General features: G+C 35.2%; 1 protein-coding gene across 2 annotated transcripts; it reads right to left on the bottom strand.

Moving 5' to 3' along the window:
• Positions 1–1,842: 1,842 nt before the first annotated feature.
• Positions 1,843–26,419, bottom strand: FGFR1OP2 (FGFR1 oncogene partner 2). Of its 2 annotated transcripts, XM_090275493.1 has the most exons (7): positions 26,180–26,419; positions 14,578–14,726; positions 11,110–11,227; positions 8,934–9,076; positions 6,468–6,581; positions 3,463–3,576; positions 1,843–2,407 (listed from the first exon to the last, which is right to left on the bottom strand). In XM_090275493.1, the coding sequence occupies exons 2-7, from the start codon at positions 14,710–14,712 to the stop codon at positions 2,270–2,272; spliced, it is 762 nt and encodes a 253-aa protein (XP_090131619.1). In that variant the 5' UTR covers positions 14,713–14,726; positions 26,180–26,419; the 3' UTR covers positions 1,843–2,269. The 2 variants fall into 2 exon arrangements, with proteins under 2 accessions (XP_090131619.1, XP_090131621.1); XM_090275495.1 differs by lacking the exon at positions 6,468–6,581.
• Positions 26,420–26,550: the final 131 nt, after the last annotated feature.

The following is a 26,550-nucleotide window of genomic DNA, read 5'->3' as shown; positions in this document are numbered from 1 at the left end:
GCATGTTTTCATACAGCTTTCTCCTTGTGTCCTTCTGTTTCAAATCTTCTCTCTTGTAAAGACACCAGTCATTGGATTTAGGGCTCATCCTAAATCCAGGGTGATTGAATCCTGAGACCCTTTAAACTTTGCAAAGAAACTGCTACAGAAGGTTAGGACCTGACTATGCCTTCGGGGGGATGCTTTAAAACCCACTACAGAAAATAAAACGTCTTTCAGGATCAATAATAAGTTGCTAGCCAATTCTTCAAATATATAGATAGAAGTTGTTGCTAAGTACCAGTTTTGTGGTAAGAAGAGACAAAAAGCCCTAAAAGTAAATGTAAGTTAAGCACTGTTTTCAAAGTAAGTTGGAGAGCATATGAATTTTAAGCACTCATCTTTATTGATAAAATAGGCTCCTATGCACTACATACCTTCAGACAAAAATTTAATGTTCTGCTTTTAAAAAAAGTATGGGATGGAAAATGTTCTATATAACAAAGTAAATGTCTTTAAACACCAAGATCTTAAAATTATATCCAAGTAAGAAGACTAAGAATAAATTAACTCAACTTGTTTACAAAAATAATTATTTATCAAGTAATATTTTATAATAGAGCTGCCTCAATGAAGTGCCTCAGACTTACTCTCAACTGTGTAGCATATTTTCTTTCATTCTAACTTGGGATAAAAACTATATGAATGAATGTGCCATCAAATTAAGGGGTACTTTCCCCAAAACAAATAGAAAAGTTAAAAAATAAAAACTGTCATTTATTTATAAAACATTAAGGCCTCTGCATGAGAACAAAAATCAATTTAATGTTTGGGTCTATAGCCCTTTCTATTCAGTCAGCCCCATGAATCCCACTTACCCCAAACTTAAGATAAAAAAAGTATGAACAGTAGTTTAAAATGTTACCAAACTATGAAATTATACATAAAGATTGCCATGTAAATATTTAACAAATTTATACTCAAAAGTAAATTTTCTATTGTACTAATTTTAATATGTATTTAATATAAAGGAGCATAATATATTTAGTCATATCTGACACTCTTACCCTTTCACTCTGTAGTCATCACGAAAGAATAAAAGTTTAGATTTCAACTGATGATAAAGCACACTTCTATTTTTGGTGACATTTAAAAATTTAATTCTGGATATATATTTTATAAAAAATAAAACAAATACTTCCAACTCCTTCAATTTTGGGGTCCCTCTTTAACTGAAAGGTTACAAGAAAAATCTGATCAGTTATAAGGACCAGATGGTGCTTAAGAACAGATCCAGAAATTTCTTTTTAAATACTAATTTACTTTTTCTATCTCTCTTAATAGTTACTTTTTAAAAAGGGCTTTTTATGAGGCAGAGGATTTCCCAATTTACTTTGAAATAACCATACCTAACTTGCTTCATCAAACATTTCAACTCTGCCAGCCAAATGAGCTCCATAATATTCTTTAAGATCAACCAGAGAAGAGAAAAATCTCACCTTCATTACTGATTTAGAACTAAAGCTTATTCTTTGAAGGAGTAGTTTAACCTACTAAATATATCTCTTATAAGATCTTCTTTCTTAGAAAGTAGTATTCCTTCTCTTTCATTCCTGAAAAGCTATTTCATATGCTTAGCAATTATGGACAATTGTTTGCTGAGTATTAATTATGGTAAGTTAGCTAAAATTAAATTATCTCTTTTGTTTATGGTGCATATAAAACATTCCTACAGCTTTTCAAACTGAATTTTCTTTGACAAAAATTTAAATTAATGGGAAGGTAGACAGGCAATCAGAAATGCTGACGTCTCATGGTACATAAGCTATTTGTTAACTTTGACACCAAACAGGGAGGCAAAAATTTAGTATGGCGATCTTCCATTCATTAAACTGTGGCAAAATTTGTATTTTAAAATTGGGGTAATTTTATGAATTGCCAAACATTTACTGGGAATATTTCTGTTTATCCAAGTGTCATCCAGAAAGCCAAGAGCACTACTGAAAACTCTTGATATATTCAGCAGTCGTTGTGGAGATCTTCAATTTGTTCAGCAATTAACAAAGTCTTAGTTTCTGCTTTTCAATTGTGTTTTGGAATAAAGTCTATAACCATGAACTAAGCACTTTTTGTTGCTATCTCTTAAAAATGGTCATTGCCAGTGCACTGTACACTGTACATATTATAGAAAATAAAAGCGTAGCTTGAGATCGATTTTTCTGTAATCCATTCACGTTAGTAGGCCAGTTTCAGGGATCATTGGGAGCCTTGTAAGAAGCTCACAGACACTTCAGCTCTTCCTCAGACTCAGGTCACTATTGGTCACTAATGCTGACAGAGATGTACTTTCTGATACATCATCTTTTCTAAGATTCAAAAATGATTCTCGAGTTATTTGAAGGATCTCTCTCAAGCCTTTGTTTTCTTGCTATAAAAAAAAACAAAAACAAAGATGCAGTCACCAAGGCAGCTACAAGAGTACAAACATATCTTAAGCCAAACATATGACAAATAAAAGCAAATTCTGTAAACGATAGAAATGTGCTAAATGATATATGCAGTTGAAGTTGACAATTTGAATCCAGAGAACACGTTTTTAAAGAGGTAGGAATCACGTGTTCAATGTCTTCCACCCCTGCAAAGTCTTACTTATGCAGCTGTAATTGTGGATGAAACCTCAGAAACGGCCTTATTTTACAATCACAGTATCAAAGAAAATAACATCTAGATTTATATTTTTATAAACTCAGAAAGTTTGTAAATAATACCCTGGGACTATAACCTATTAGTACTTTAGTACTTTTATTACTTTTCATGATAGCATGGAATGCAAGACAAGCGATCTGGTTTGCTTTCCTTGCTGGGATTCGACAGCAGCAAGGGCTGGCTGAGAAGTTGTGATATTTTTCAAGGAAGGTAAGTGACCAGATTTAGAACTGGTAAACAACTATGCCTTTTTTTCTAGTTACTGGAAGAAATTTGCAGACATTTAAAAATAATGTTAATGGTTTATTCTCGAGCACTATGTCTTTGGTTTTTCTTTCTAAGTTTCAATGGTGTAAGGCAGGGATGAGCGAACTACAGCCTGGCTTGAGGCCTATTACTGTATATTAAATTTTACTGTAAATTTTGCATTACAATGGTCAAGTTGAGTCACTGCAACAGAGACTGTCTGGTTTGCAAAACCTACAAGATTTACTATCTGACTCTTTACTTGAAAAGTTTGCTTACTACTGTTATAAAGAATGAGAGAATCTTGTATGCTTAGGGAGAGATAAGTTTTGGCCCTCTACAACCAACTTCTCCAACATGACTTCAAAATGAAGCTTTGAAAGCATAAAAGTCTGTTCTACTTATTTGGATTATTCAACAATGATTTATGCTTTCACTACACAAAATAAAGGACCATAATATATGGGATCTATTTCCTGGCATAAATCTTCATATGAGCAGTTTCACTCACATTTATAATTTAAAACTTACTTCAAGTTGAAATATTCTTTCCTGTTCCTTACAACCCTGTTGCTCATCAATTTCAATGGCTTTCCTCATTACGGCTGCCATTTCAGTTATCTGGTCAACATGTGCTTGTAATTCCTGAAAAAAAGAAAAAAAGAGTTGGGAGTTGCAAATTAGTGAATACTGTTATTATTTTTATTTTTGGATCCTCTCCTTCTTATAAAATCTGCATTGCCACTTAACATGAATGCAATATTCATATGTTGCCATTTAACATGAATGTAAGATATCAGGGAGATATTTACAAGAAAGCTGACTGACCACGATTGTGCTTTTGAAATCAGATTTCTGTCAGGACTAGAATTAAGGATAAGCAGAACAATTTAACTAGACCCACTGGTAAGAAGAGTGCTCATATTTCACATTCCTCTCACTACAAATGATCAGCACCTTTTTCTTTTTTGCACCTACCTATACAATTGATCAAAGTAATGGGAAAGATAAGAACTTCTGACACTCAATCTCTTTCCTGCGAAGATTGCATGATTTATCAATGTTTTCTGTATTGTCCATACCTAAAAATTTACCTCAATCCAGTCTAGAACCTGTTTAGATTATAATCCTCTTTGACAGCAGAAACTGTATCTTGTTTATATTTGCCCATTAGTGTTCAGTACATAATAGATAATACGTATCAAGTAAAATGAACATAGTTCTGCTTTTAAGTATTAAAATATTAAATAGCCTCTTTGCAAACTGTTCAAAATATAATTTCAGTATAAAATAGACATCCACAATTTTTTGGTGCAGTAACATAAATTTCTTGCAATTGCATTTTTTTTTGCACACCTACAATGTGCCAGGCACTATCTAGGCAACAGAAATACGAATTCTTTGAAGACCTGTTCCCTGATTTCTAGGAGCTTACAGTCAAGTGAAAGATACAGATAAAACATTTAAAATCAACATAAGCTTGAGAATAATCATCTTTTAAATGAAAAGCTTCTATAGACCATTGTTCACTGTCAATTGAGGGTTATTTTACTACATTAAGGCCAGAAGTTAAATACAAAAGTTAACAGCTCCCCAAATAAATACAAGTCTCTTAAATAGATGTATATTTTCTATTTGTAGAAAGGATTTGAACAGGACCCTTCTAAAACCTACAAAACTAGTAAACTATGGAAGAAATAAGATGGAGAACAAATAGAAATATCCTTAGCAAACACATTTAATACTTTCTTAAACAACAAAAATGCAGGTCCTGATATTATTTTAATGGGGAAACCTGTCAATGGTAGTACACAGAAAAGGCAAAATAAAGGACTAATTGACACTGTCCTATATAGCACTATTTAAATTTACATTAATTAAAATTAAATACAGATAAAGAAATTAGCAATTCAGTCCCTCAGCTGGACTAGTGATACTTCAAGTACTCAAAAGCCACATGTGGTGGGTAGCTTCCATATTGAACAGCATAGATAAAGAATATCTCCATTATTTCAGAAAGTTCTGCTTGACGGCCCTGAATTAGATGATGGTAGCAAGAATGATATCAAGACAAACATCTGCCATATTCTGCAAAATGATTAAAATCCCTCTCAATATAAAGGGAGCATTTGATGTTTAAAAGAAAGTTAAGGACAGATAACTACAGCAGCAAACTGAATAAGGGTAATGAGTAAACATTTTAAATACAAACAACTTTCTCAGTTTGTATCCTATGGGACTGACTATGTTAAAAAACTACACAGGAAGCAAATAATTCTTTGACTTTAAAGTGGAAGAAAACAAGATACCACCATTATTTTTTCAGGACAAAGTCTATCCTAATAAAATCATTGTGAGAAAAAAAAACTCCAATGCTTTAAACAGAAGAGTATTGTTTAATTTTAATTTTTAAAAGATTTTACTTATTTATTTTTAGAGAGAGGGGAAAGGAAGGACAGAAACAATGTGTAGTTGCATCTCACATACCCCCAACTGGGGACCTGGCCCACAACTCAGGCATGTGTCCTGACTGGGAATCGAACTGGTGACCCTTTGGTTCACAGGACGTAACTCAATCCACTAAACCATACCAGCCAGGGCCCAGAACAGTATTTTTATAGGCCCAGTTCATGGATGGTTCACTTATTACACTAAAATCTTTGGAGAAGTATCATAGATCTTTTACTGGACACGAGAAGTCAAGACCTGTGCTTTCAAAACTGTTTTAAAGGCAAGAAGTGTAAGCAAAATAATCCTGGAACTGTCTTGACATGCCTTTTTCACTTGCAACCTTTGTTTAGGTTTATTTCAACTTTGCTTAATAAAGACCAGCCACAAGTTTAAAAAAAACCCAAGAAACAGTTAAGACACAATGGAGTGCATACTACTACACTTAATGACACCTAAACAAAGGCATTTCAATTTTATTGTAAACTCAAATTAAAGGACCACAAACTGTCAAAATATGAATTAAAAGTTAATTTAATAATTTGATTGAATAGCCCTGGCCAGGTAGCCCAGCTGGTTGGAGTGTCAACCCTATACACCAAGGTTGCAGGTTTGATGCCTGGTCAGGGCACAAACAAGAAGCAACCAATGAATGCATGACTAAGTGAAACAGCAAACTGACATTTCTCTCTCTCCCTCAAAAATCAATAATTAAAAATTTAAAAAATTTGAACAAAATTTTTATGAAATCAGATTAAAATTACTGCCAAGAATTTATCTTTGATGTCCAGAAACAGAGTAACTGAAGTTTACTAAATTTGCAGCAATACAGCAACAAAGTGAAAAGCTGACCAGAACAACCTTTAAAGCCTGCCATTATCTAACAGGATGTGTATGACTCAATACACAGAGAATTAATGACAGACTTAAAGTTTCTATATTTTTGCATGGCTATCAAAAGCACAGCATTTTAAAGCAATTTCATTTATTTGCTGATTTACTTTGGCAGGAAACTTAACGTAAAATAACTTTTTGAATGGACCCCCTTTCATCCGCATCCCCAAAATTGACTGTTTTATTTAGTGTACATTCTGATTTGCTTCCAAGTGCCTCCTCTCCAGTCCATGTTGAGGTGCTTCAAGGATGTGTCGAGATGCATCAAGGAAGAATCCTTCGGAGTTGTTACGATGTACCATGTCAATCTGTAGTATAGAGTCATTATAATGTTAATACGGACATTATCCGTAATTTAAAAACTGAATGAGTGTTGTTAGTTCATGCGTGTTAGCCAACTGTTTGAAATGTTTGCTCTTTTAAGATTTCCAAAAAGGTATCTGTCCAAAAATAATGAAAAAAATGAGTATTTGGTTGAAAATCAATTCTCATTTTGACTTTTAAATGTGTGCTCATAAACCTTTGGGTAAGGGCAAAATTCTGTATTACAGTAGTCTCAAAAGCGTTTCTTATTCCAAAAATGCTGTCATGTGTAACTCAGTCTGTTACCCGTAAATGTGTTATAAAATTATTTTTGTGTTTAGGCATGTCAGAGCACTAGAACCTAAACACGTCTTAAAATCTCTTATTTCTGCATCTTTATCATACCAGTTTCTCTGCTCACCTACTTCTGCTTGTTGGCACCCAAAGCCCACTAATTAACTCAAGACTGAATTTAGATGGATTTCTTTCTTTCCTTACACAATCCCAGATTCTTTATGAAAACTAATCTTGCTTCCTCTATATTCCAGTAATAATCCATATCACTATTTGGGGACTCATGACATATTACCTTATATCAGATAGTCATGTTTTTATCTGTATCTCCCATTATACTGTAAGCTCCCATGATAGAATAATGGAACTTATTCATTCATTCATCTTATTATTAATAATAACTAAGCCAGTGCAACTGTTAACAGATGTTCATTTAATTGTCAAAGTGTCTCCTTTTTGGGAAAAATCAAAATCACAAACATTAATATGTATTAGTTAGAATTAATAACAAGTAATTGAATAGTCATTTTATGGAAGGCAAGGATAGCGCTTATGATGAATTTTATTTACATAATGCAAAAAAAAGGTTTACAGCTATGTTTAAAAATGTTTCACTTTACTAATTAATAAAACAACTCTGGTGAATGGTAAAATCTAATGTATTTTAGAAAAAATTCACTTCTGTCATAGCTGCTACCAGATTGGACTAGCAAGCTGCAATATCTCATTCTAAGCATTTTTTTGGTCATAGTATTCTTCTCTTCAGATTTTAAAATATGTATTTCTTAGGGTATTAAATGTAAAGATTTCTGGAATTTCTCGAGATCACATTTTTTTTTTACCAATAATTTTAAGTCAATTCATCTCTGTACCTTTTTTAAAAAGTTACACATTTAAATATAAATATTTTTATAATAATCTCATTAACAATAGATACATTTTATATTCAAAAGAATCCTACATAAATATTCAATGTTTTCCTTTTGGTTAGGAGATGAATATAGCATAATTAATTAACATTAAACCCATATTTATTAATTTAATTTACTACTTTATTGTTTGACAAAAGAGGTATCTGTTACTAACTTCCTCAATATAAAAAGTTATCACACAAAGATCTACTTACTAGGTATTTAATTTTAATAGAATTAATAATTAAATAATTAAAAAATACCTACAAGCACCACAATAGAATAAACATTTTAAAGAATCTAAAATGTGTTTCAAAAATTAAGATAAAAATACACCTTAAAACAATATTTCTTAAATAATATTAGTTATAACTACTAATAGTTAGCTCACCATTATCTATTACAGATAATGGCCTAGTAATCACAATCTAATCTAATATTTTTATTTCATACCAGCAATTAAAATTCAGTTTAACGTGTTAGGTAAATGGTAGAGACTATTCTACTTGTCTTCATAGCAGTTGTCAGCAAACAGTGTCATACACAAAGGGGACAGACAGAGGGACGACAACAAGTAAGATGAGCAGAAGGAAAAACACTAATTTTTAACCAGTGCAGCTATTTCTGAAAATGATATTCCTGATATTTGATTTGTGGGGAGGGGAGAAAATTTTAATACATTAGTTCTTTTCCTCTCCCTGACCCTATGTTTTTTTCCATTATTGTCAAGATTATAATTTGAATGAATTAGCCTTATTCAGAAAATAGTTTTAAGAAAAACAAATCTACCTTTACCTGTGTTCAAATTTTTGGTTTTCAGCATTTCAATTTTTGCTTTTGCAACAGATGTCAATACATAAATTATTAAAATAAGCATTTTTTAAAAGCAGGTAACCTTATAAAAATAAATTTGAATTGAATACTTACCTTTATTTATTAAAGCTACTAGAAGCAATGGGAGTTAAAGGGGTAAATCTAACAAAATGATATATAACAAGAAATGAAAAAAAAAAAGGAAAAATAGAAAATGTCAAAAAGATGAAGTATTCAATTATCATGTTAAATATTTATCGTGATTTTTAAAAAATCTGAACACAAGTTAACCAATTGTCCTTCTTTCCCATTTCAAATTATATTTGTAGAGTGGATTACCTTGGAGTGCTGCTCTTTTAACTTCATTATTATACCCGGATCATCTTTTTTGCTAGCCATTAGCAATCTAAACATTTGCTCGCGATACTTGCTCATTATAAGTTCCAAAGCAGACTGATGTTCTTCCAGGGATGTACGTAATTCTATGAAAAATAACAGTATATTTTATTCAAACTTTTCTCTTTCATATTATATTTATAAAAAAAGCAACTTATAAAGAGAGTATTTAAAAAAGAAAGCACAATGGATAGGAATCTAACTGTATAGCTGTAGACAAATAAAAGATATCAAATGAAGTCCTTTATTAGTTTTTTAAATTACCATTTAAAACTCATTTTTTGGAGAACCATTTCAACAAACATATACTGAACGACAACTGGGTATTAGATGATGCTCTATATTAGGAATACCAAAAGGTTACAGAGCTCAGAGTGTAGCGAAGAAAACAAATACATAAGTTATTATAATACAATGTGGTAAGTGCAGAGAGGAGATCTACTCAAATATATATTAGAAGTCTGTGAGGAGAAATTGGCGAAAGCTTCCCAGAAGCTTGAGATGAACTTGCATTCTTTGAGCTGAAAAATAAAGGAAAGGACATTCTAAATAGTAGGCATGAAAGTGAATGGTATGTTCAGAAACTAGTTTGGGATGGCAAAAGCAAAGGTTTCACGGAGAAGAGAGGTATGGGAAGAAGACAGAAAAGGCTTGGAGTTGACTTTGAAGGCCATTGGATAAGGAAATAAGTATACAATAAGTTCTCACTTAATGTCACTGACAGGTTCTGTGACTTTGAGCAAAATGACGTAGGAGTATAACAAAATCAATTTTACCAAAGGATAATGGATATAAACAAGAGTTAAGTTCTTATGGCATCTCATCAAAGTTATAACAAAACAACATTGAGCAAAATGACATTATTTGAGACCTGCTGAATAATGCAGGCTCTTAACCAAAAGAATAATATGAACCGATTTTTTTAAAAAGTTCTTAATTTATGTTTGAGAGAGAGAGGGAGGGAGGAAGACGGAGAGAAACATCGATCAGCCACCACTTGGCAAGCCCCTATACCTGGCACCATGGCCCACAACCCAGGTATGTGCCCTGACTGGGAATCAAACTGGCGACCTTTCAGTCTGCAGAGCAATGCCCAACCCACTGAGCCACATGAGTCAGGACTGATCAGATGTATTTTTGAAAAATCAGTCTGATGCCTGTGTTGAAGATGGACTGCAGGGGAAAAGAGAATGGAAGAGAGATCAGATAGAACAGTCCAGAAAGAGACTATAAACACCCAAGGCAGGGAACAAAGCAGTGGGATTACAGAGAATGAAACTGAGTTATTTCATAGACAACAACAATGGAACAAACGGGATATTTATGGTGAGGATCTAAGATGACTCTAATAAGCAAGGCAGACATTCAAATGTAGGACAGGTTAAAGGGCAATAAATATGATGTAGACATACTGGGCTGGCCAAAAAGTTTGTTTGTTCTTTTTTCCGTAAAATGGCTCTTAGTAGTGCTTAGTTGTCTTCAACTCCACTCAAAATAATTTTGTTAGATAGTATTGTGAAAGCTGTCATATCAGTGTGCATTAAAAAAAACATCAAAATTGGTGAACTTTTGTGTAGCCATTTTAATACTGAAGATGGAAAAATGCAACATTTTTGGCATGTTATGCTTTATTATTTCAAGAAATGTAAAAATGTAACTGAAACACAAAACAAGATGTGTACAGTGTATCGAGAAGGTGCTGTGACTGATTGAATGTGTCAAAAGTGCTTTGCGAAGTTTCGTGCTGGAGATTTCTCACTGGACATGCTCCGTGGTCAGGTAGACCCATTGAAGTTGATAGTGATCAAATCAAGACATTAATTGAGAACAATCAATGTTATATCATGCAGGAGATAGCCGACCTACTCAAAATATCCAAATCAATAAAGTTATTGGTTAAAATGAAAAATGCATCCTTTAGTTTACAAAAAAAAAAAAACTAAACGAACTTTTTGGCCAACTCAATATGACATACAGAAGAGATGAGATTCGCATCAAAAATTAAATTCAGTCTATTATTTCCCCATTTTTGACAATATTAATAGGGCCCAAGGTGACAGTGCAATTGCAGATTAAAGCTCTCTTTCGACTCGCTATGTGCAGTAACAACATATCTTGCCTTTGTTCTCTTGTTGCAGTTCTCTGATTTGTCTGTTTTCTTGCTGGATTCCCATAACTAATGTGGACCGTGGCCGATGTCTGGCAACTTCATTAAGTTCTTGAATTTCTTCCTGATACTAATGAAAAGATTAAAAAAGAAAATGTAGGTAGAAAATATTTGGAAATATAAATATGAGACACATATCTGATAAGGGTCTAGTACCCAGAACATAGAACTCTCACAACTGAATGACAAGAAAAATCACCCCATTAAAAACTGGGCAAATAAGTTCTAATGTATAGCATGGTGAGTTAACAATACCGTATTATACACTTGAAAGTTGCTGAGAGTATATCGTAAATGTTCTCACCATGCACATGCAAAAGGTAATTAATTATGCGAGATGAGGGAAATGTTAACTAACCTTGTTATGGTAATCACTTCACCATATATGATTAGTAAATCATCACACTGTACAACTTAAATTTACACAATGTTTTATGTAGATTGTATCTCAACAGAGATGGAGAAAATTCTGGCAAAGGATTTAAAGAGACATTGTTCTAAAGAAAATACATTAATGGCCAATTGCACATGAAAAGATGCTTAACATCATTACTCATTAGGGAAATGCAATTCAATACAAGATACTACGTCACAACTGCTAGAATGATTTTAATCAAAAAGACAAGTAATATCAAATGTTAGAGAGAATGTGGAGAAACAGTAACTCTCACAGGTTGCTGATGGGAATGTAAAATGTAACCTCTCTAGAAAATCGTCTGACAGATCCTCAAAAAGTTAAACACAGAGCTATTGTATGACTCATCCGTTCCACTCAAAGTTATATACCCAAGATAACTGAAAATGTGTGCACGCAGAAACTTGTACATAAGTATTTGCAGCAGCATTACTTATAATAGCCAAAATATAGAAACAATCCAAATGCCCATCAACTGATGACTGACAGACACAATGTGATGGACCCTTACAATGGAATATTATTTGGTAATAAAAAGGAATGAGATACTGATACTTGCTACAATATGGATGAATCTTGAAAACACAATGAGCCACAAAAAGACCCATATTGCATGATTCTATTCATATGAAATATTCAAAATATGCAAATCTCGTGAGATAGCCAGGGGCTAGGGAAAGTGAGATTGGGGGTTTGGGGTGAGAATATTCTGGAATTAATGATTATGGTTAGAATATTCCCTGTGAATATTCTAAAATCCAGTAAACCGTACCCTTCAAATAGTAAGTTTTATGGTATGTAAATTATATCTCAATAACATGTGCAAAAGAAATGCAATATTATTATTTCTTTGTGTGTCTTTTTAAACATTTTATTTATTTATTTTTAGGGAGAGGGGAAAAGAGAAAGAAAGAGGGAGAAAAACATCGACGTATGAGAGAAACATTGATTAGATGTCTCTCACACACCCTGAATATTCAGGGACCTAGCTGGCAACCCAGGCATGTGCTGACTGGGAATTGTACTGGTCACCTTCAGTCCGCATACTAGTGCTCAATCCACTGAGCGACACCAGCCAGGGCTCTCTGTGTTTTTTAATTCTCACCCAAGGAGCTGCTTATTGATTTTAGACAGAGGAGAAGGGAAGAAGAAAGAGTTTCCTTTTGTATATCCCTCAGCTGGAGACTTGAACCCACAATGCAGGCTTGTGCCCTGACAGGGAATTGAACCCACAACATATTGGTTTGTGGGATGACACTCAAGCAACTGAATCACACTGGCCAGGCTGTTTCTTTTTTTTTAGTAAGTGGGAATCTAACTTTAAAATTGTACTCCTTCATTTTAAGGCATTTTGATGAGTCACTTAGTAACATAGTCATTATAGTCATTATAACATTCCTGGTTCTAAATTTGTTTGTCAAACTCTTTTTTTTTACAACTTAATACCGGATATATGAGGTCTGTCCAGAAAAAGTCCAGCCATTGTTGATATAACGAGAATGGTTTGCATGACACTGATATAACCTAGCAGCCAAGGAGAGTGGACTGGAATGCATGTGTGTGAACGACAACTTCACTGTACTAGTCAGTAGAGGCACTATATGTCATTGAGTGAGCATGTGTACTGTGTGGCCATCGCATTCAAAATGACTGAGCAAGCAGAGCAATGAATCTGCATCAAGTTTTACATTAAGCTTGAACATTCCTACATGGAAAGTATTCGGATGATTCAGAAGGCCGCAGTTATGGGCAACTGGGGATTGGCAGCTTCATCACAACAACGTGCCTGCTCATGCATCACGTCTTGTGCGGAGTTTTTTTTGCAAAACATCAAATCACCCAGGTGACTCAGCCCCTCTACAGCCCTGATTTAGCGTCCTGTGACTTCTGGCTTTTCTCAAAACTAAAATCACCTTTGAAAGGAAAGAGATTTCAGACCACTGAAGAGATTCAGGAAAATATGACAGGGCAGCTGATGGTGATTGGAAGAACTGTGTGAGGTCCCAAGATGACGACTTTGAAGGGCACTTAGGCATCATTATCCTATGTACAATGTTTCTTGTATCTTGTATCCTCTTCAATAAATGTCTCTATTTTCATATTACATGGCTGGATACTTTCTGGAAAGACCTCCTATGTTCACTGGAATGCATGAAACAGCTGCACAGTTAGGGAGGTATGTAATCTGTTTAGGGCAGCAGAGTTGCAAAACAAACTAGGTAAACTTATTCCATTATTTTCAGTAGCTTTGATAAAACCATCATCTGAGGGTTGCTTCCTTTTACAAATGAATGAATTTCATTAAGAGTAGGCTATGAATATACATCCTCCATTGATTTCCATGACAATATTAGAGAATTTATAATTCTCTTAGAGTTGAAAATTTTTATCAGAAGAGGGCTTAAACTTTAGCTAAACTCCATAGCCCACTGGAAAGTCCTTATATACAATACTAAGGATATCAAGGAGTGAAGCCTTTTTCATTTCTTTTTTAACTGGCAGCATTAAATGAAAAATAAGGTAGCAAGTACAAATGCAATAACTGCACAAGCTGTAAACTAGATATTACCCTGCATTATTTTAAAAAATTTATTGTTAAATAACATCACCTAAGTACTTTTATAAAGAGAAATATAGACATTTCTACATTACAAAATTATGAGAAAATATTTGTCTATATTAGTAAATGACATTATTTTGTCTTTGTCAAATGTATCTAGACTGAATATATTCATATAGTTTCTAAATTCAAATGTGTTTGTCAGAAAAAAGTGATCAGGGCTACAGGTTTTACAATATATATAATATATATGTCACATGACAAAATTATATTCTATCCTAAAGTAAAACTGAAACATACAAGTCAAGCTACTTTTAAATTTTAGAGGGAATGTTAAAAAAATAACTAAATACTAATTAAGTAGAAGTTAGTGATTCAAGCAATACATAAATGTCAATGACTGCTTTTTTAAAAAGTAGAATCAACAAGAAAGGAAAAACCAAACCTGCTTCATCGCTTCTACTCTCTTGTTAAGAGCCGTGGTCTGCTCAATCAGAGACTCTGCTGCATCGTCATGATCTCTCAGTCTTTCAACAAGAGCTTTAGCATCAGCAAGTGCTTTCTCAATTGTGCAACTCATTTCTAAAGGAATACCTGTAATTAAAATTAAAATTAAGACTCAAAACAAAGCTAGCATGCCATCTTATTTTAGTTTCATGTTAAGACACATGCTTCTGGAGCTACATTTGTTACAGGATTGTTCATTCTCTAAGGAGAAAAAGCATTTAAGAACACCTGCGGTGTTGCTTCTGCTAGGATGGCACAAGTTTGAAAGTGAATTTAAAATATTTGAAAAAATGAGGACATATACAAACAATTTGCAGACATATTCAGAATTAATACATTCATATACAATGAATACATTTGCTATCATACAGAAATTGTGCTTGTCATGAAGGTACTGCCTGTCTTGTCATTTGTGAAAAACGTCACTTTGTTAGTCTGGATTCTGTAGACAATGTGACTATAAGATCCTTCCTAGCTTTTGCTTGGCCAGGTGACCTGAGATGATGTTCCCAAACACATACTACTGACCATCTGAAACAGTCTCTATGTGTCATGATAAATCAGTGTCTACTTTCTTCTGGTGGAACTTCAGCTTCTTATATAAAGTTACATTATAGTACTAAGTCTTTCACTTTTCTTAGTAAATGGCAAAAATAAATTTTTTAATGGGAAATTAAAAAAAGGATTCCACCTGTCCGGCAATGACCAGCTTTTTCCTATATCAATGGGTCTGTGTCTGTTGCTTTTTCTTTTCTTTTTACAGATTCTATATATAAGTGAAATGATATAGTTGTCTTCCTCTGACTTATTTCATTTAGCTTAATAGGTCCATCCATGTTACCTTAAATGGCATTCTTTTTCATTCTTTTCTATTGTTGAGTAATATTCCTTTATTGTTTTAGGTAGTAGCATCAACCCATCAAGTAATGAATTGTTTTTAAGGGATATCTGAGGAATGTCTTTACTTTGCAACATTTCAAAAAAGTGAATTATTGCCAAAATGATCCAGCTATTAGTGCATAAATTTACTCTTATTTTAGTAAGTTGCTCTGTCTTAGAAGAGCACAGTTAAGTCATTTGATTAAGTTGGCCTCTCATAAGAAATTTAATTTTATCAGAGTGACTGAAGTATCTATTGCCACTTTTTGTTTTTAATATAAAATTCATTAACAGACAGCAAAGTCATGCTTTGGTACTAGAAAATTCAAATTTTGGCCCTGGCTGGTGTGGCTCAATGGATTGAGCACCGGTCTGCAAACCAAAAGGTCGCCAGTTCGATTCTAAGTTAGGGCACATGCCTGGGTTGTGGGCCAGGTCCCTAGCTGTGGGCGCGTGAGGCAACCACACATTGATGTTTCTCTCCCTCTCTCCCTTCTTTTCCCTCTCTCTAAAACTAAATAAATAAAATATTTAAAAAAAAGAAGAAAGAAAGAAAATTCAAATTTTGGCCTTGGGTACTTCTTGATCTATGAAAACACAATCATAAGGTTTTCTTTCAATAGGTAGGGTTGTTGTAGTGACAGTGTTACTCCAGTGGATGGTAATATGAAAAGGAGAAAGTAACAATAGTTCATAATTACTCAACTAGTAGAAATTTTAGGGTGGTTTCCTTTAGCAATAGGGACTTGGTACATATGGTAACATTAGGCTCAAAGACCTAGTATAAACTCAATAAAGGTGATTTAGTGGAGGCCTATTACTGAGGGAAGGAGGCTAAGCCTTAGCTGCTGAATTAAGGCATAGGATTTAATGGGCAGTAGGTCTTAGGTGCCATGCTGTTCAGTTAATATCCCCAGAAACAGCATAACCTTTTCATATTTCAAAAAGGAAAAAGATTTGTGATTATCTAGGAAGGCTTCATCTAGATTCAGGGTTCAGTTCCAATTAATCTATGCCTATGGATTCTTTGCCCAGAGGATTCAGGAAGCATAGCATTTTCTGTTTTTTGTTTTTTTAACTTACTGAAATTTACATACTATAGGTCATGCCTAAATCGCTTATCATCTGATCACATACAGGAGCCTTAGTGAATTGTATTTGGAAGCAGATCCTTTTATTAAATTTGTAGACGTTGTGTTACAAAGTACACAGTAAAAAAAGATACAAGATAATTTACTATACTATAGATACTATGGAGCTATTTTAAAATACTCTATAAAAGATTGCTTTGACTAAAAGTCCTTATGCAAGGGGCTCATATAAAACTAGAAAATCATAACAAATCCTTGGAAAAGTTCAAAAATTCCATCACAGACACAAAATCTGGCCTGACAAATTCCAAAAAGAAACATAGGGTGATCAAGCTGTAAAATCCATGAGATAAGAGCCGCCACTATCAGAATAGCTACCTGATACCATCAGATAAAACCTGAAATGGACACTAGAAATTCCAAGAAGCATCTCTTATCAGAAGGAAAAAAATTAGCCACAATACTAAACACTGATGGGAAAACGTGATGGAAAGCGAAGGATGTGACCAAGTGCATACCTCATTATTTGTGAATAAATTAATCTGAAAAAAATTGTGAAGCTGAAGCAAGGACTAAAACCATTCTTAGAAGATTTTTTTTAACATCTCCCACTGGATTTAATAGGCTAACCTATCTCTATGGCTTAAGAATATGTAATGTGCCTAAAAATACTAATAACACGCTAGCATGTTTCTGTTATAGATGGACTGAAAAAGTCCTCTGTTGAAAAGCCATAATATTCGCAATGGTTAAAATACTATTATACTTTGTATCTCCTACCAAGGACATTCTAAGTTATCAATCAAGTAATATGAAAATATATTTGGAATAATTTTTTTTCATTTTTCATAATTTTAATCCTCATCTGAGGATATGTTTATTGATTCTAGAGAGAGAGGAAAGAAGAAAGAAACATTGATTGGTTGCCTCCTGCATGCGCCTAACTGGGGATCTAACCAGCAATCTAAGTATGTGCCCTGACCAGGAATCAAACCCACAACCTTCTCGTGTACAGGATGATACTCCAACCAACTGAACCACCTGGCCAGAGCTGGAACAATTTTTAATGAATTTAAATTATGCAACATTTTGCCTCTTTCTCAGGAATCTTCCTGTTTTCATTATTCCCAGACCTCAGTAAACCCCCAAAAGGATAAATCCAAGCGGTTGCAAGCTCAGAAACATCAGAATCAAATTTCTGAAAACTGGAGACAAATAAAAACCTTGAAAGGCCAGTAGATAGTGGAACATTTAAAGTGCTGAAAAAACAGAATCCTATAGCCAACAAAAATTGCCTTCACATAAGAAGGTGAAATAAGAATCATTCTCAGATGAAGAAAAAAGGAGTTCATTTCTAGATTTGTTCTAAAAGAAATTCTTCAGAGACAAGTAAAATAATATTAGAAGGGAACTTAGAGCATGCAAATTAAGGAAGAGTAACAGAAATTGTAAATATCTAGACAAATACAGTAAACTATTTTCTTCATGAGTGCTTTAAAATGTCTGATGTTTGAAAATAAGAACTATAACTTTTGTCTCATGAATTTCCAATTTATGTAAATATAACTACAACATAAAGGCAGGAAGTTAAGTGGACTTATATAGTAATAGTTTCAACATTTCACTTGAAATTATAAAATGCCAATTATAAGTAGAATGTAAAAAAGTTACATACATATATAAAGTAATGCCTAGAAAACTGCCCTAAAAACTGTATAGAGGTAATAGACAAAAAACCACAACAGATGAATTAAAATGGATTACATACATTCAATAACCCAAAGAAAATGAAAAAGGGAAACAAAGGAACAAAATTTAAAGGAACAAACAGAAAACAAATGATACCATGGTAGACCTAAATCTAAATGTATGAATAATTACACTAAATATAAATGTCCTTCACACACTATTTGAAAGATAGATTATTAGGATTAATTTAAAAAACAGGACCCAACTATATGTTGTCTGTATAAAATTCACTTCAAATATGACATAAGTAGTTTAAAAGTAAAAGGACGGAAAAAGATACACTATATAAACACTCATAAAAAAAAAGCCCAAGTGCCAATGAGCACATGAAAAGATGGTTAACGTGACTGGCTATCAAGGGAATGCAAATCAAAACCACAGTGAGATGCTTCACACCTATTAAAATGGCTACAGTAAAAATGACAGATAATAAGTGTTGGCTAGGATCCAGAGAACTGGGAACTTTCATAAATTGCTGGATGGACAATGTAGGCATTTCGAAAAAGTCAGGCAGTTCCTCAGAGGGTGAAACATACAATCCAGCAATTCTACTCCTAGTATACACCAAAAATGTAAATGTGTCCATGTCAGAAACTATATATAAACGTTCAGAGCCCAACAGTAGAACCCAAATATCCATCAACTCATTAATGAATGAATAAATTGTATATTCATAAAGTTGAGTATTTTTTGGCCAAAAAAAAAAAAAAAGGAGTGATGTACATGTGACAACATGGATAAAAATTGAAAAATTATGCTAAGCAAAAGAAGCCAGCTGCAAAAAACCTGCACATTTTATGATTCCATTGATATGATGTTTAGAAGAGGCAAATCCATAAAGACAAAAAAATAGATTAGTGGTGCCTGGCATGGGGGGATAAGGGGAGATCAAGAGAAGTAGGGAGAATGGGGTGTGTGACTGTTAAGAGGCATAGTATTTCTTTCTGGAGTAATAAAAATATTCTAAAATTGTGTTAAGAGGCACAGTATTTCTTTCTGGAGTAATAAAAATATTCTAAAATTGTGGTGATGGGTTGCACAATTCTAAATATACATGACCTACCAAATTGTATACTTTAAATGAGAATTCGCCCATTTAAATGGTATGTGAATTATAGCTCAATAAAGGTATATGATACATGAATTATAACTCAATAAAGGTAACTTTAGAGAAAAGGTATATGGATAGCAAATAATTATATGAAAATGTTTATTACCATTATCTGTTAAAGACATGCAATGAAAACTATGATGAGATCCACTACAGCCCTGTTAAAATGACTAAAATAAAAAGTACTCACATACCAAGGGCTGGTAAGGATATAGAGCAATTGGAACTCTCATACAATACTGGTGAGAATGCAAAGTGATAACGGCTATTTTGGAAAATGGTTTGGCAGTTTCTTACAAAGTTAAATATATAGCTACCATGTAACCCAGCAATACCACTTCTGGGTATTTATTGTAGAGAAATGAGTGGATAAACAAACTGTAGTACATACAGTCCATAAAATGGAATAATATGCAGCAATAATATAGAGTGAAGTACTGATACAGGGAACAATTTAGATGAATCTCAAAGGCATCAGGCTGAGTGAAAGAAGACGGTGTCATAAGATTACATCCTATTACCATTTACCTGGCACTGCCAAAAGGACAAAACTATAGTGATGGATAAGAAGATCAGCAGCTGCCAGGAGGTAGGGGTGGATAGAGGGTGTGCCACAAGGGAATATTCTGGGGTGATGGATAATTCTGTATCCTCATTGCAGTGGTGGTTACATAACCCTGTATACATGTTAAACTGAATAGAACTGTTATCCAAAAGAGGACTACTTTTATAACATGTTAATTTTTAACTTAAAAAAATGACTCCCTGAGGCCCTGGCTGCTGTGGCACAGTGGATTGAGCGTCAGCCTGCGAGCCAAGTGTCGCTGGTTCGGTTCCCAGTCAGGGCACATGACTAGGTTGCACGTCAGGTCCCCAGTTGGGGATGTGAGTGAGAGGCAACCGCAGTGCTTTTCTGTCCCTCTCTTTCTCCTTTCCCCTCTCTCTAAAAATAAATAAACAAACAAGCAAGCAAATAATTAATTAAAACAAAAATAACTCCCTGTTTCCAAGGTTTTGTCTTTGCCTTTAATCCATCTGGCTTTTATCAGCATATATAATATAAGGCAAGCATCTACTTATATTTTCTTTCTTCTTATGTGTGCAACTAGTTGCTCCAGTTCCATTTACTGAATAGTAAATTTCTCTCCCACTGAATTTTTTTTAGAAATTTAAATATATTTGACATATATTATGCAAGTTTAAGGTGTATCACATGTTCATTTGATACATATATATTGTAATATAATTCCCATTGTAGCAATAATTAGCATCTCTGTCATGTCACATAATTATCGGTTTTGTGTGTGTGTGTGTGTATGGTTAGAATACCCCCACTAAATATTAGTGCCACACCTGTTATATGTTTTTTAATAAATGGCATGGCTATGTTTCTGAGCTCTTTATTCTATTCTGGGTCTATTTATCTATCAATCTCTATATCAATACCATGCTGCTTCAACTATTACAGTTGTAAAATAAACTCATTATCTGATATGGCAAGCCATTTTTTCTTCAAAATTGCTTTACCACATCTTGGCTTCTCTGTAACCTGATTTAATCCAAATGGACCCCTAGAGCACTCTTGAATAAAATCAGTATCATCATTTTAATTAACTCAGTTTAATTAGTTTTCTAAACCTGAGGACTATGACCTAATAATGTCTTTTGGTCAGCAGGACAAGTGTTATTCCTATTTCACCAATGAGGAAATAGCTCCAGGGATTCCAAATGTAAGGAGATGAATGACTGCACCATGCAGCAAGGCAGGAGCCAGGCTAGTAGTATATCAGAAATAGAATTTCTGATCCTTAGTCTAGTGATCTACTCAGGAGCCAAGGGGGATACCCAGGACTCTGTCTGCTTTTACCTATATATTGTAAAAAAGGATCTCAGTCTCCCTGACTAGAAATTCCCTGACCCTATTTCACCAAATGGATTTCCAAAATATTTTAAAAAAATCATTTCAAGCCAGTAGTAGAAAATAGGAGTGTAAATGAAGGATGAAAAATATAAATTTCAAATATTTTTCCTTACAATAAAAGCCTAGCATCCATTTAAATTAGGCATTATAGTTAATTATAAGACCAATAATAAATGTTTATGCATAGGCTTTTTGAAATTACAATTAACATTCCCTTTAAAAAAAATTCCCGACTTCAGGCCAAGATGGAGGCGTAGACAGACATGTTGTATCTCCCTTCACAACTAAGAAGGAATACAACTACCTCAAAACTAGAAACCACCAGAAGTTCCAGAAAATCAAACTACATGGAAGCCCAGTAAACAAAGATATAAAGAAGAAATACTCATCCAGACAGGTAGGAGGGGCAGAGCCAGGCAGAGAGGATTCGGTGTGGTGGCGGCAGCAGCAGGCCAGCAGAAAGTGCAGTCACACATTTTAAGAAGTCAGGAGTGACACCTGGGGAGCATTCCCAGCTCCTCACCGGGACCTTGCAGCTCATACTCCCAGCACTGGGGAAAATCAAGCCTCATTGCTTCTGACTGTGCAGACCAGTAGGGGTTGGGGTGGAGGCAGAAACTGCTGGTCTCAGCAGAGTCCGCTTGTTTAAAGGGCCCCCACGGTCCTAGAACATCCACAGACCCACCCACTCTGGGAACAATGGCCAGGGCAGCAGCTAGAGGGGTGCCAATTCGGCACAGAAGTGGGAGAGGTGCCTGGAAAAGGGGCAAGTGCTAGGCAGGCAGCATTGTTCCCTCTTGGACCCCTCCCCCACATGCAGCGCCTCAGTGTGGTGAAAGAGGTCGCCATGCACTGACAAGTCCCTAAGGCTCTGCCCCTTACAACGTAACAGGAGCAACAGCTCTACCTGGGATGTGGAGGCAAACAAATACAGGAGCCTGTCACAATGAGGAGACAGAGAAGTATGGCCCAAAAGAGGGAATGGATCAAGGTTCCAGTGGGAGAACTAAGCGATAAGCAGGTAGCCAACCTAACAGATGAGGAGATAGACAACCTAACAGATGCAGAATTCAAAACAATGATGATAAAGATGCTCACAGGCTTGACTGATATGCTTGAGCATGGCAAACGCCTAAGAGAAGAAGTGAAGGCTATGCTAAATGAAACGAAGGAAAATCTACACAAAACCAATGATGAAGGGAGTGAACCGGGGTTCAAATCAATAATTTGGAACATCAGGAAGAAAAAAACAGTCAACCAGTGCAGAATGAAGAAGCAAGAATTGAAAAAAAAAATAAGGAAAACTTCCCAAATTTTGCGAAGGAGATGGACATACAGGTCTGGGAAGCATGGAGGGTCCTGGGTGAGCTGGACTCAGACAGGATCACACCAGGATGCATCATGATTGAGATGCCAAAGGTGAAAGATAAAGACAGAGTCCTGGGGGCAGCAAGAAAGAGGCGGAGAGTTGCCTACAGGGGGGTGCCTATAGGACTATCAGCTGATTTCTCAGAGGACACTTTGCAGGCAGGAAGGGACTGGCAAGCTGTATTCAATGTGATGAAAAGCAACCTACAACGAAGATTACTCTATCCAGCAAAGCTATCATTTGGAATGGAAGGGCAGATGAAGTGCTTCCCAGACAAGGAGAAGCTAAAGGAGTTCATCATCACAAAGCCATTATTATATGAAATGTCAAAGGGAGTTACTTAAGAGAAAGAAGATCAAAACCATGAACACTAAAATGACAATGAATAACTATCAACAAGTGAATCTAAAAAAGAAAAACAAAATCCAACTAAGCAAACCAGAACAGGAACAGAATCATAGGTATGGGGATCATTTGGAGGGTTATCAGCTGGGAGGGGGAAGAGGGGAGATTGGGGAAATGGTGCAGGGATTAAGTAATGTAATCGGTTGGTACAAAATAGACAGGGGGATGTTAAGAATAATATAGGAAAGGGTGAAGCCAAAGAACTTATATGCATGACCCATGGACATGAACTAAGGGGACTGGGATTGCTGGAGGTATGGGGGGTACTTGGCAGAGGGGACAAAGGGGAAAAAAATTGGAACTACTGTAACAACATAATCAATAAAATATACTTAAAAATAAATAAATAAAAAACATTCCCTGGATTGCATAAAAATACTACTATCAAAATAAACTATACTTAAAATTGGTTTTGTAACTATAAAAATAATGCTATTCAGAGAAATGAATTTTAAACATCAGTAATTCAAAGCATAATTTTATCAGCATTCAGAAAAACAGTGACAGAGTTTCTAAGAATCTGTATGTTCATTTCCTGTATGTGAAACCACAGAAAAATTGAAAATATTTTATAATATGCATTTACTTTGCCATCTTTTTTGAAAAACATTGTTTCCCCTCTCTTTTTTAGTCAATAAGAGGAGTGGGAAGATTGTTTCCAAATTCTCTAACAAGTTTTAAAAATAGAATTCAGTGGAAAAAAAAAGGTATTCTCAATTTATCTGCCTATTTTTATAGTGCTTATCTTAATTAATACTTACATTATCTGCTACAGGTAGGCCCAAATTACAGGTGAAATTTTTCTAGAGCAGGTTTCCACTTGCATCACCTATATTCTCACCCATTTCACCACTCAAACACATTCAGAGTCAGACTCCTGGCAGATGGTTCAGAACATTCTGCTGCTGATTAAAGTGAAACCACCGCCCACCCATGACAACACTGACAGCTGTTTAGTTTTAGATTTTGGTTAACAAAATTTTAAAGAAATTCAAGTCACTCTTCTTTCTTTTTTATCCAAAAATCCAGTATGCTATAGCTGGACCTACAGAAATATTGTGACTACTAATAGGCTATTGAAGTGTCTTCAAATGTCAACAATCTAATTAGTTGAAAACTTTTATTAGGTTGCTCAGGCAGGTACCTCTAATGTCAATTAGTAGATAATATTAACAGACACATATGGAAACAGAAAAATAAAAAGGCATCGTATGGCTTTCTTATAAACTTATAATCCAAAAAGATCAAGGAAGAATATATGTAAAGTACATATAAAAACAATCACCTTATACAGACACATCAGTGTATTTGAAAGCACAGAAAATTTTCAGTCCTTGAAAATGATGGAATGAACAGGTTTGAAGCTTTATGAAGATGAATTTTTAAAGTTGGAAGAAACAGAATTTGAAAGAACACAGGTTAAATATAAGTTGCATCACATATATGTTCAAACAGATATGACAATTCAAAAAGGAAGTAACTTGATCTAAACCAGTTATTTCTAACCAATGGGCCCAGGAGTCATTGAGAGAGTTGCATAGAGGTTCATACACCAAGCATGGCCTGTAGTCTAAAATATTTCTCTCACACATAAAGCCCACTATTTTACAAATATAGACACATATTCGTATAATAAAAAAAAAAACCAATTAAAAGCATCATAGTTTTTTGCCATTATGCATAATTTCAATCAACAAATACTAAGAGTACAACTACTTCTGTGTTAGGAGTCCATGGTGCCTTATATTCAAAATAGGTCAGTGGCCATTTAGCCAATACACAAGGTTCTTTCTGGCTCTAAAAATTCTATGATTTTAAGGGCACTTAGGACTCCTATGGTCAATCTTTAGAACGATTACATTATACATATTTTTACATATGTATATATAAATAATGCCTGCTATGTGCCAAGCATTAGACTAGCGTTTGTTACAATGATGAATTAGACATGATTCCAGATACAAGCTCAAATTGACACAAGAGACAGACAGATGAGTAAATAATACAACCTTATAAATACTGCAGAACTGTTTCAAGTACTTTGGGAGTACAGTAGCATTATCAATGTCACCTGGGGGATCTGAGGTAACAATGATCTATGAACTGGATTTTGATAGGTGGTAAAAAACATTAAAAAAGGAAGAGCAAGCATTCTAGACTGATGGCACAGCACATACAAAGCCACAGAGATGTGTAAGTGCGTGCCATGATTGGAGAAACAGCCAGTCGTCTCGTATTGTTGGATAGTAAGGTAGTATTTGGAGAAGCAAGATGAGACTAAAAAGGTAAAACAGAGGCAGATAATAGAAGGTCCTGTATGATACTGCTTACCCATTAGGAAACAATTCTGTCAGCAATGCGGTTATTGAAAAAGTTTAAGGAGTGATGTAAACAGATTTGAATTTCAGAATGATAACTCATTGGGATGGGTGATGTGGGGCAACCTGGCTGGGGGAGGCAAAGTGCAACAATGACGGTGAAATAATACAGTGCAGCGCGTGTGGAATTGCAGAATCAAAGACGAACGTTTCTAGTTTGGACAGCAGGATGGATACTGGTACCATTATAAAAAATGGGATGCAGATGAAAAGGAGGAGGAAAACCAAGAAAAAAAGTAGTATTCCTTGGAGAGCAGTTTCAAGAAAAAAGAGACTAGCTGTCTATATCCTATGCTGCAAAGAGCTAAGCTGAAAACCGAAAGGGTCCCTTTTTTCTCCCCTCAATGGTGAGCTCTCAGGTGGGTTCGGCAGGAAGAAAACCGATACGGAAGGTGTGTCCAGAGGGCCAGGGCCACAGCTTTTCATTAAACTTTCTGCACTTCAGTCCGGAAAGAGGAGCTCAGAGCTGACGCCGGGGAAGGGAAGTACTGTACCGCTCTCAGGAGGGGGCAATCGCCGGGGAGCAATGACTAGGGCCGGGCGCCCGGTAGTTCAAAAGGGGCGCAGCACCAGAGCGCCCCAGGGAAAGGAAGCTTGAGGCTCCCTACGCCTGTACTTGTCCCTTAATTCCACTTACTCTGGTCTCAGTCCCTCGCAGCCGTCAGCTGTGGCGATTAGGACTCAAAAGCCTCTGCCAACGGGGACCTATGCACCCAAGTGAGAGAGTCCTCTTGTTTGTTCAGCTTCTTCAGAGAGCAGACACAGAACACTGCACAGTTAATCGAGGGGTAGCTGAGGGGTCAGCAGGGAGGCGCCCCATCACTGGCCAGGGAACCGCGTCTGACTAGGGCTCCCACAGCAATCCAGCCTCGCGAGATTTTCTTGTTTGCGTCACCATCGGGGCAGAGCCAAGAGATTTATTTGCAGCTTCTCACTGACATGCGCGAGAGATGGGGGCAGGTCCCTTCGAAGTCCCTCCTTGTTAATCTACTCAGGGTTTTGCTTGGT

The sequence above is a fragment of the Furipterus horrens genome, unplaced genomic scaffold (genome assembly GCF_987537825.1).
Source record: "Furipterus horrens unplaced genomic scaffold, mFurHor1.1.pri manual_scaffold_4, whole genome shotgun sequence".
Taxonomy (NCBI): domain Eukaryota; kingdom Metazoa; phylum Chordata; class Mammalia; order Chiroptera; family Furipteridae; genus Furipterus; species Furipterus horrens.
Note: the sequence above shows the minus strand (reverse complement) of the source record. Positions and strands in the feature narration are given on the sequence as shown.

What these genes read in the sequence shown, in the direction of transcription:
- FGFR1OP2 (XM_090275493.1), bottom strand. Translation starts at nt 14,712, where the DNA reads ATGAGTTGCACAATTGAGAAAGCACTTGCTGATGCTAAAGCTCTTGTT. An exon ending in ACTGCAACAAGAGAACAAAG is followed by an intron (nt 9,077 to 11,109) that starts GCAAGATATGTT and finishes TATTTTTCATAG; the next exon opens with AATTACGTACATCCCTGGAA. An exon ending in TAAAAGAGCAGCACTCCAAG is followed by an intron (nt 6,582 to 8,933) that starts GTAATCCACTCT and finishes TCTATACTACAG; the next exon opens with ATTGACATGGTACATCGTAA.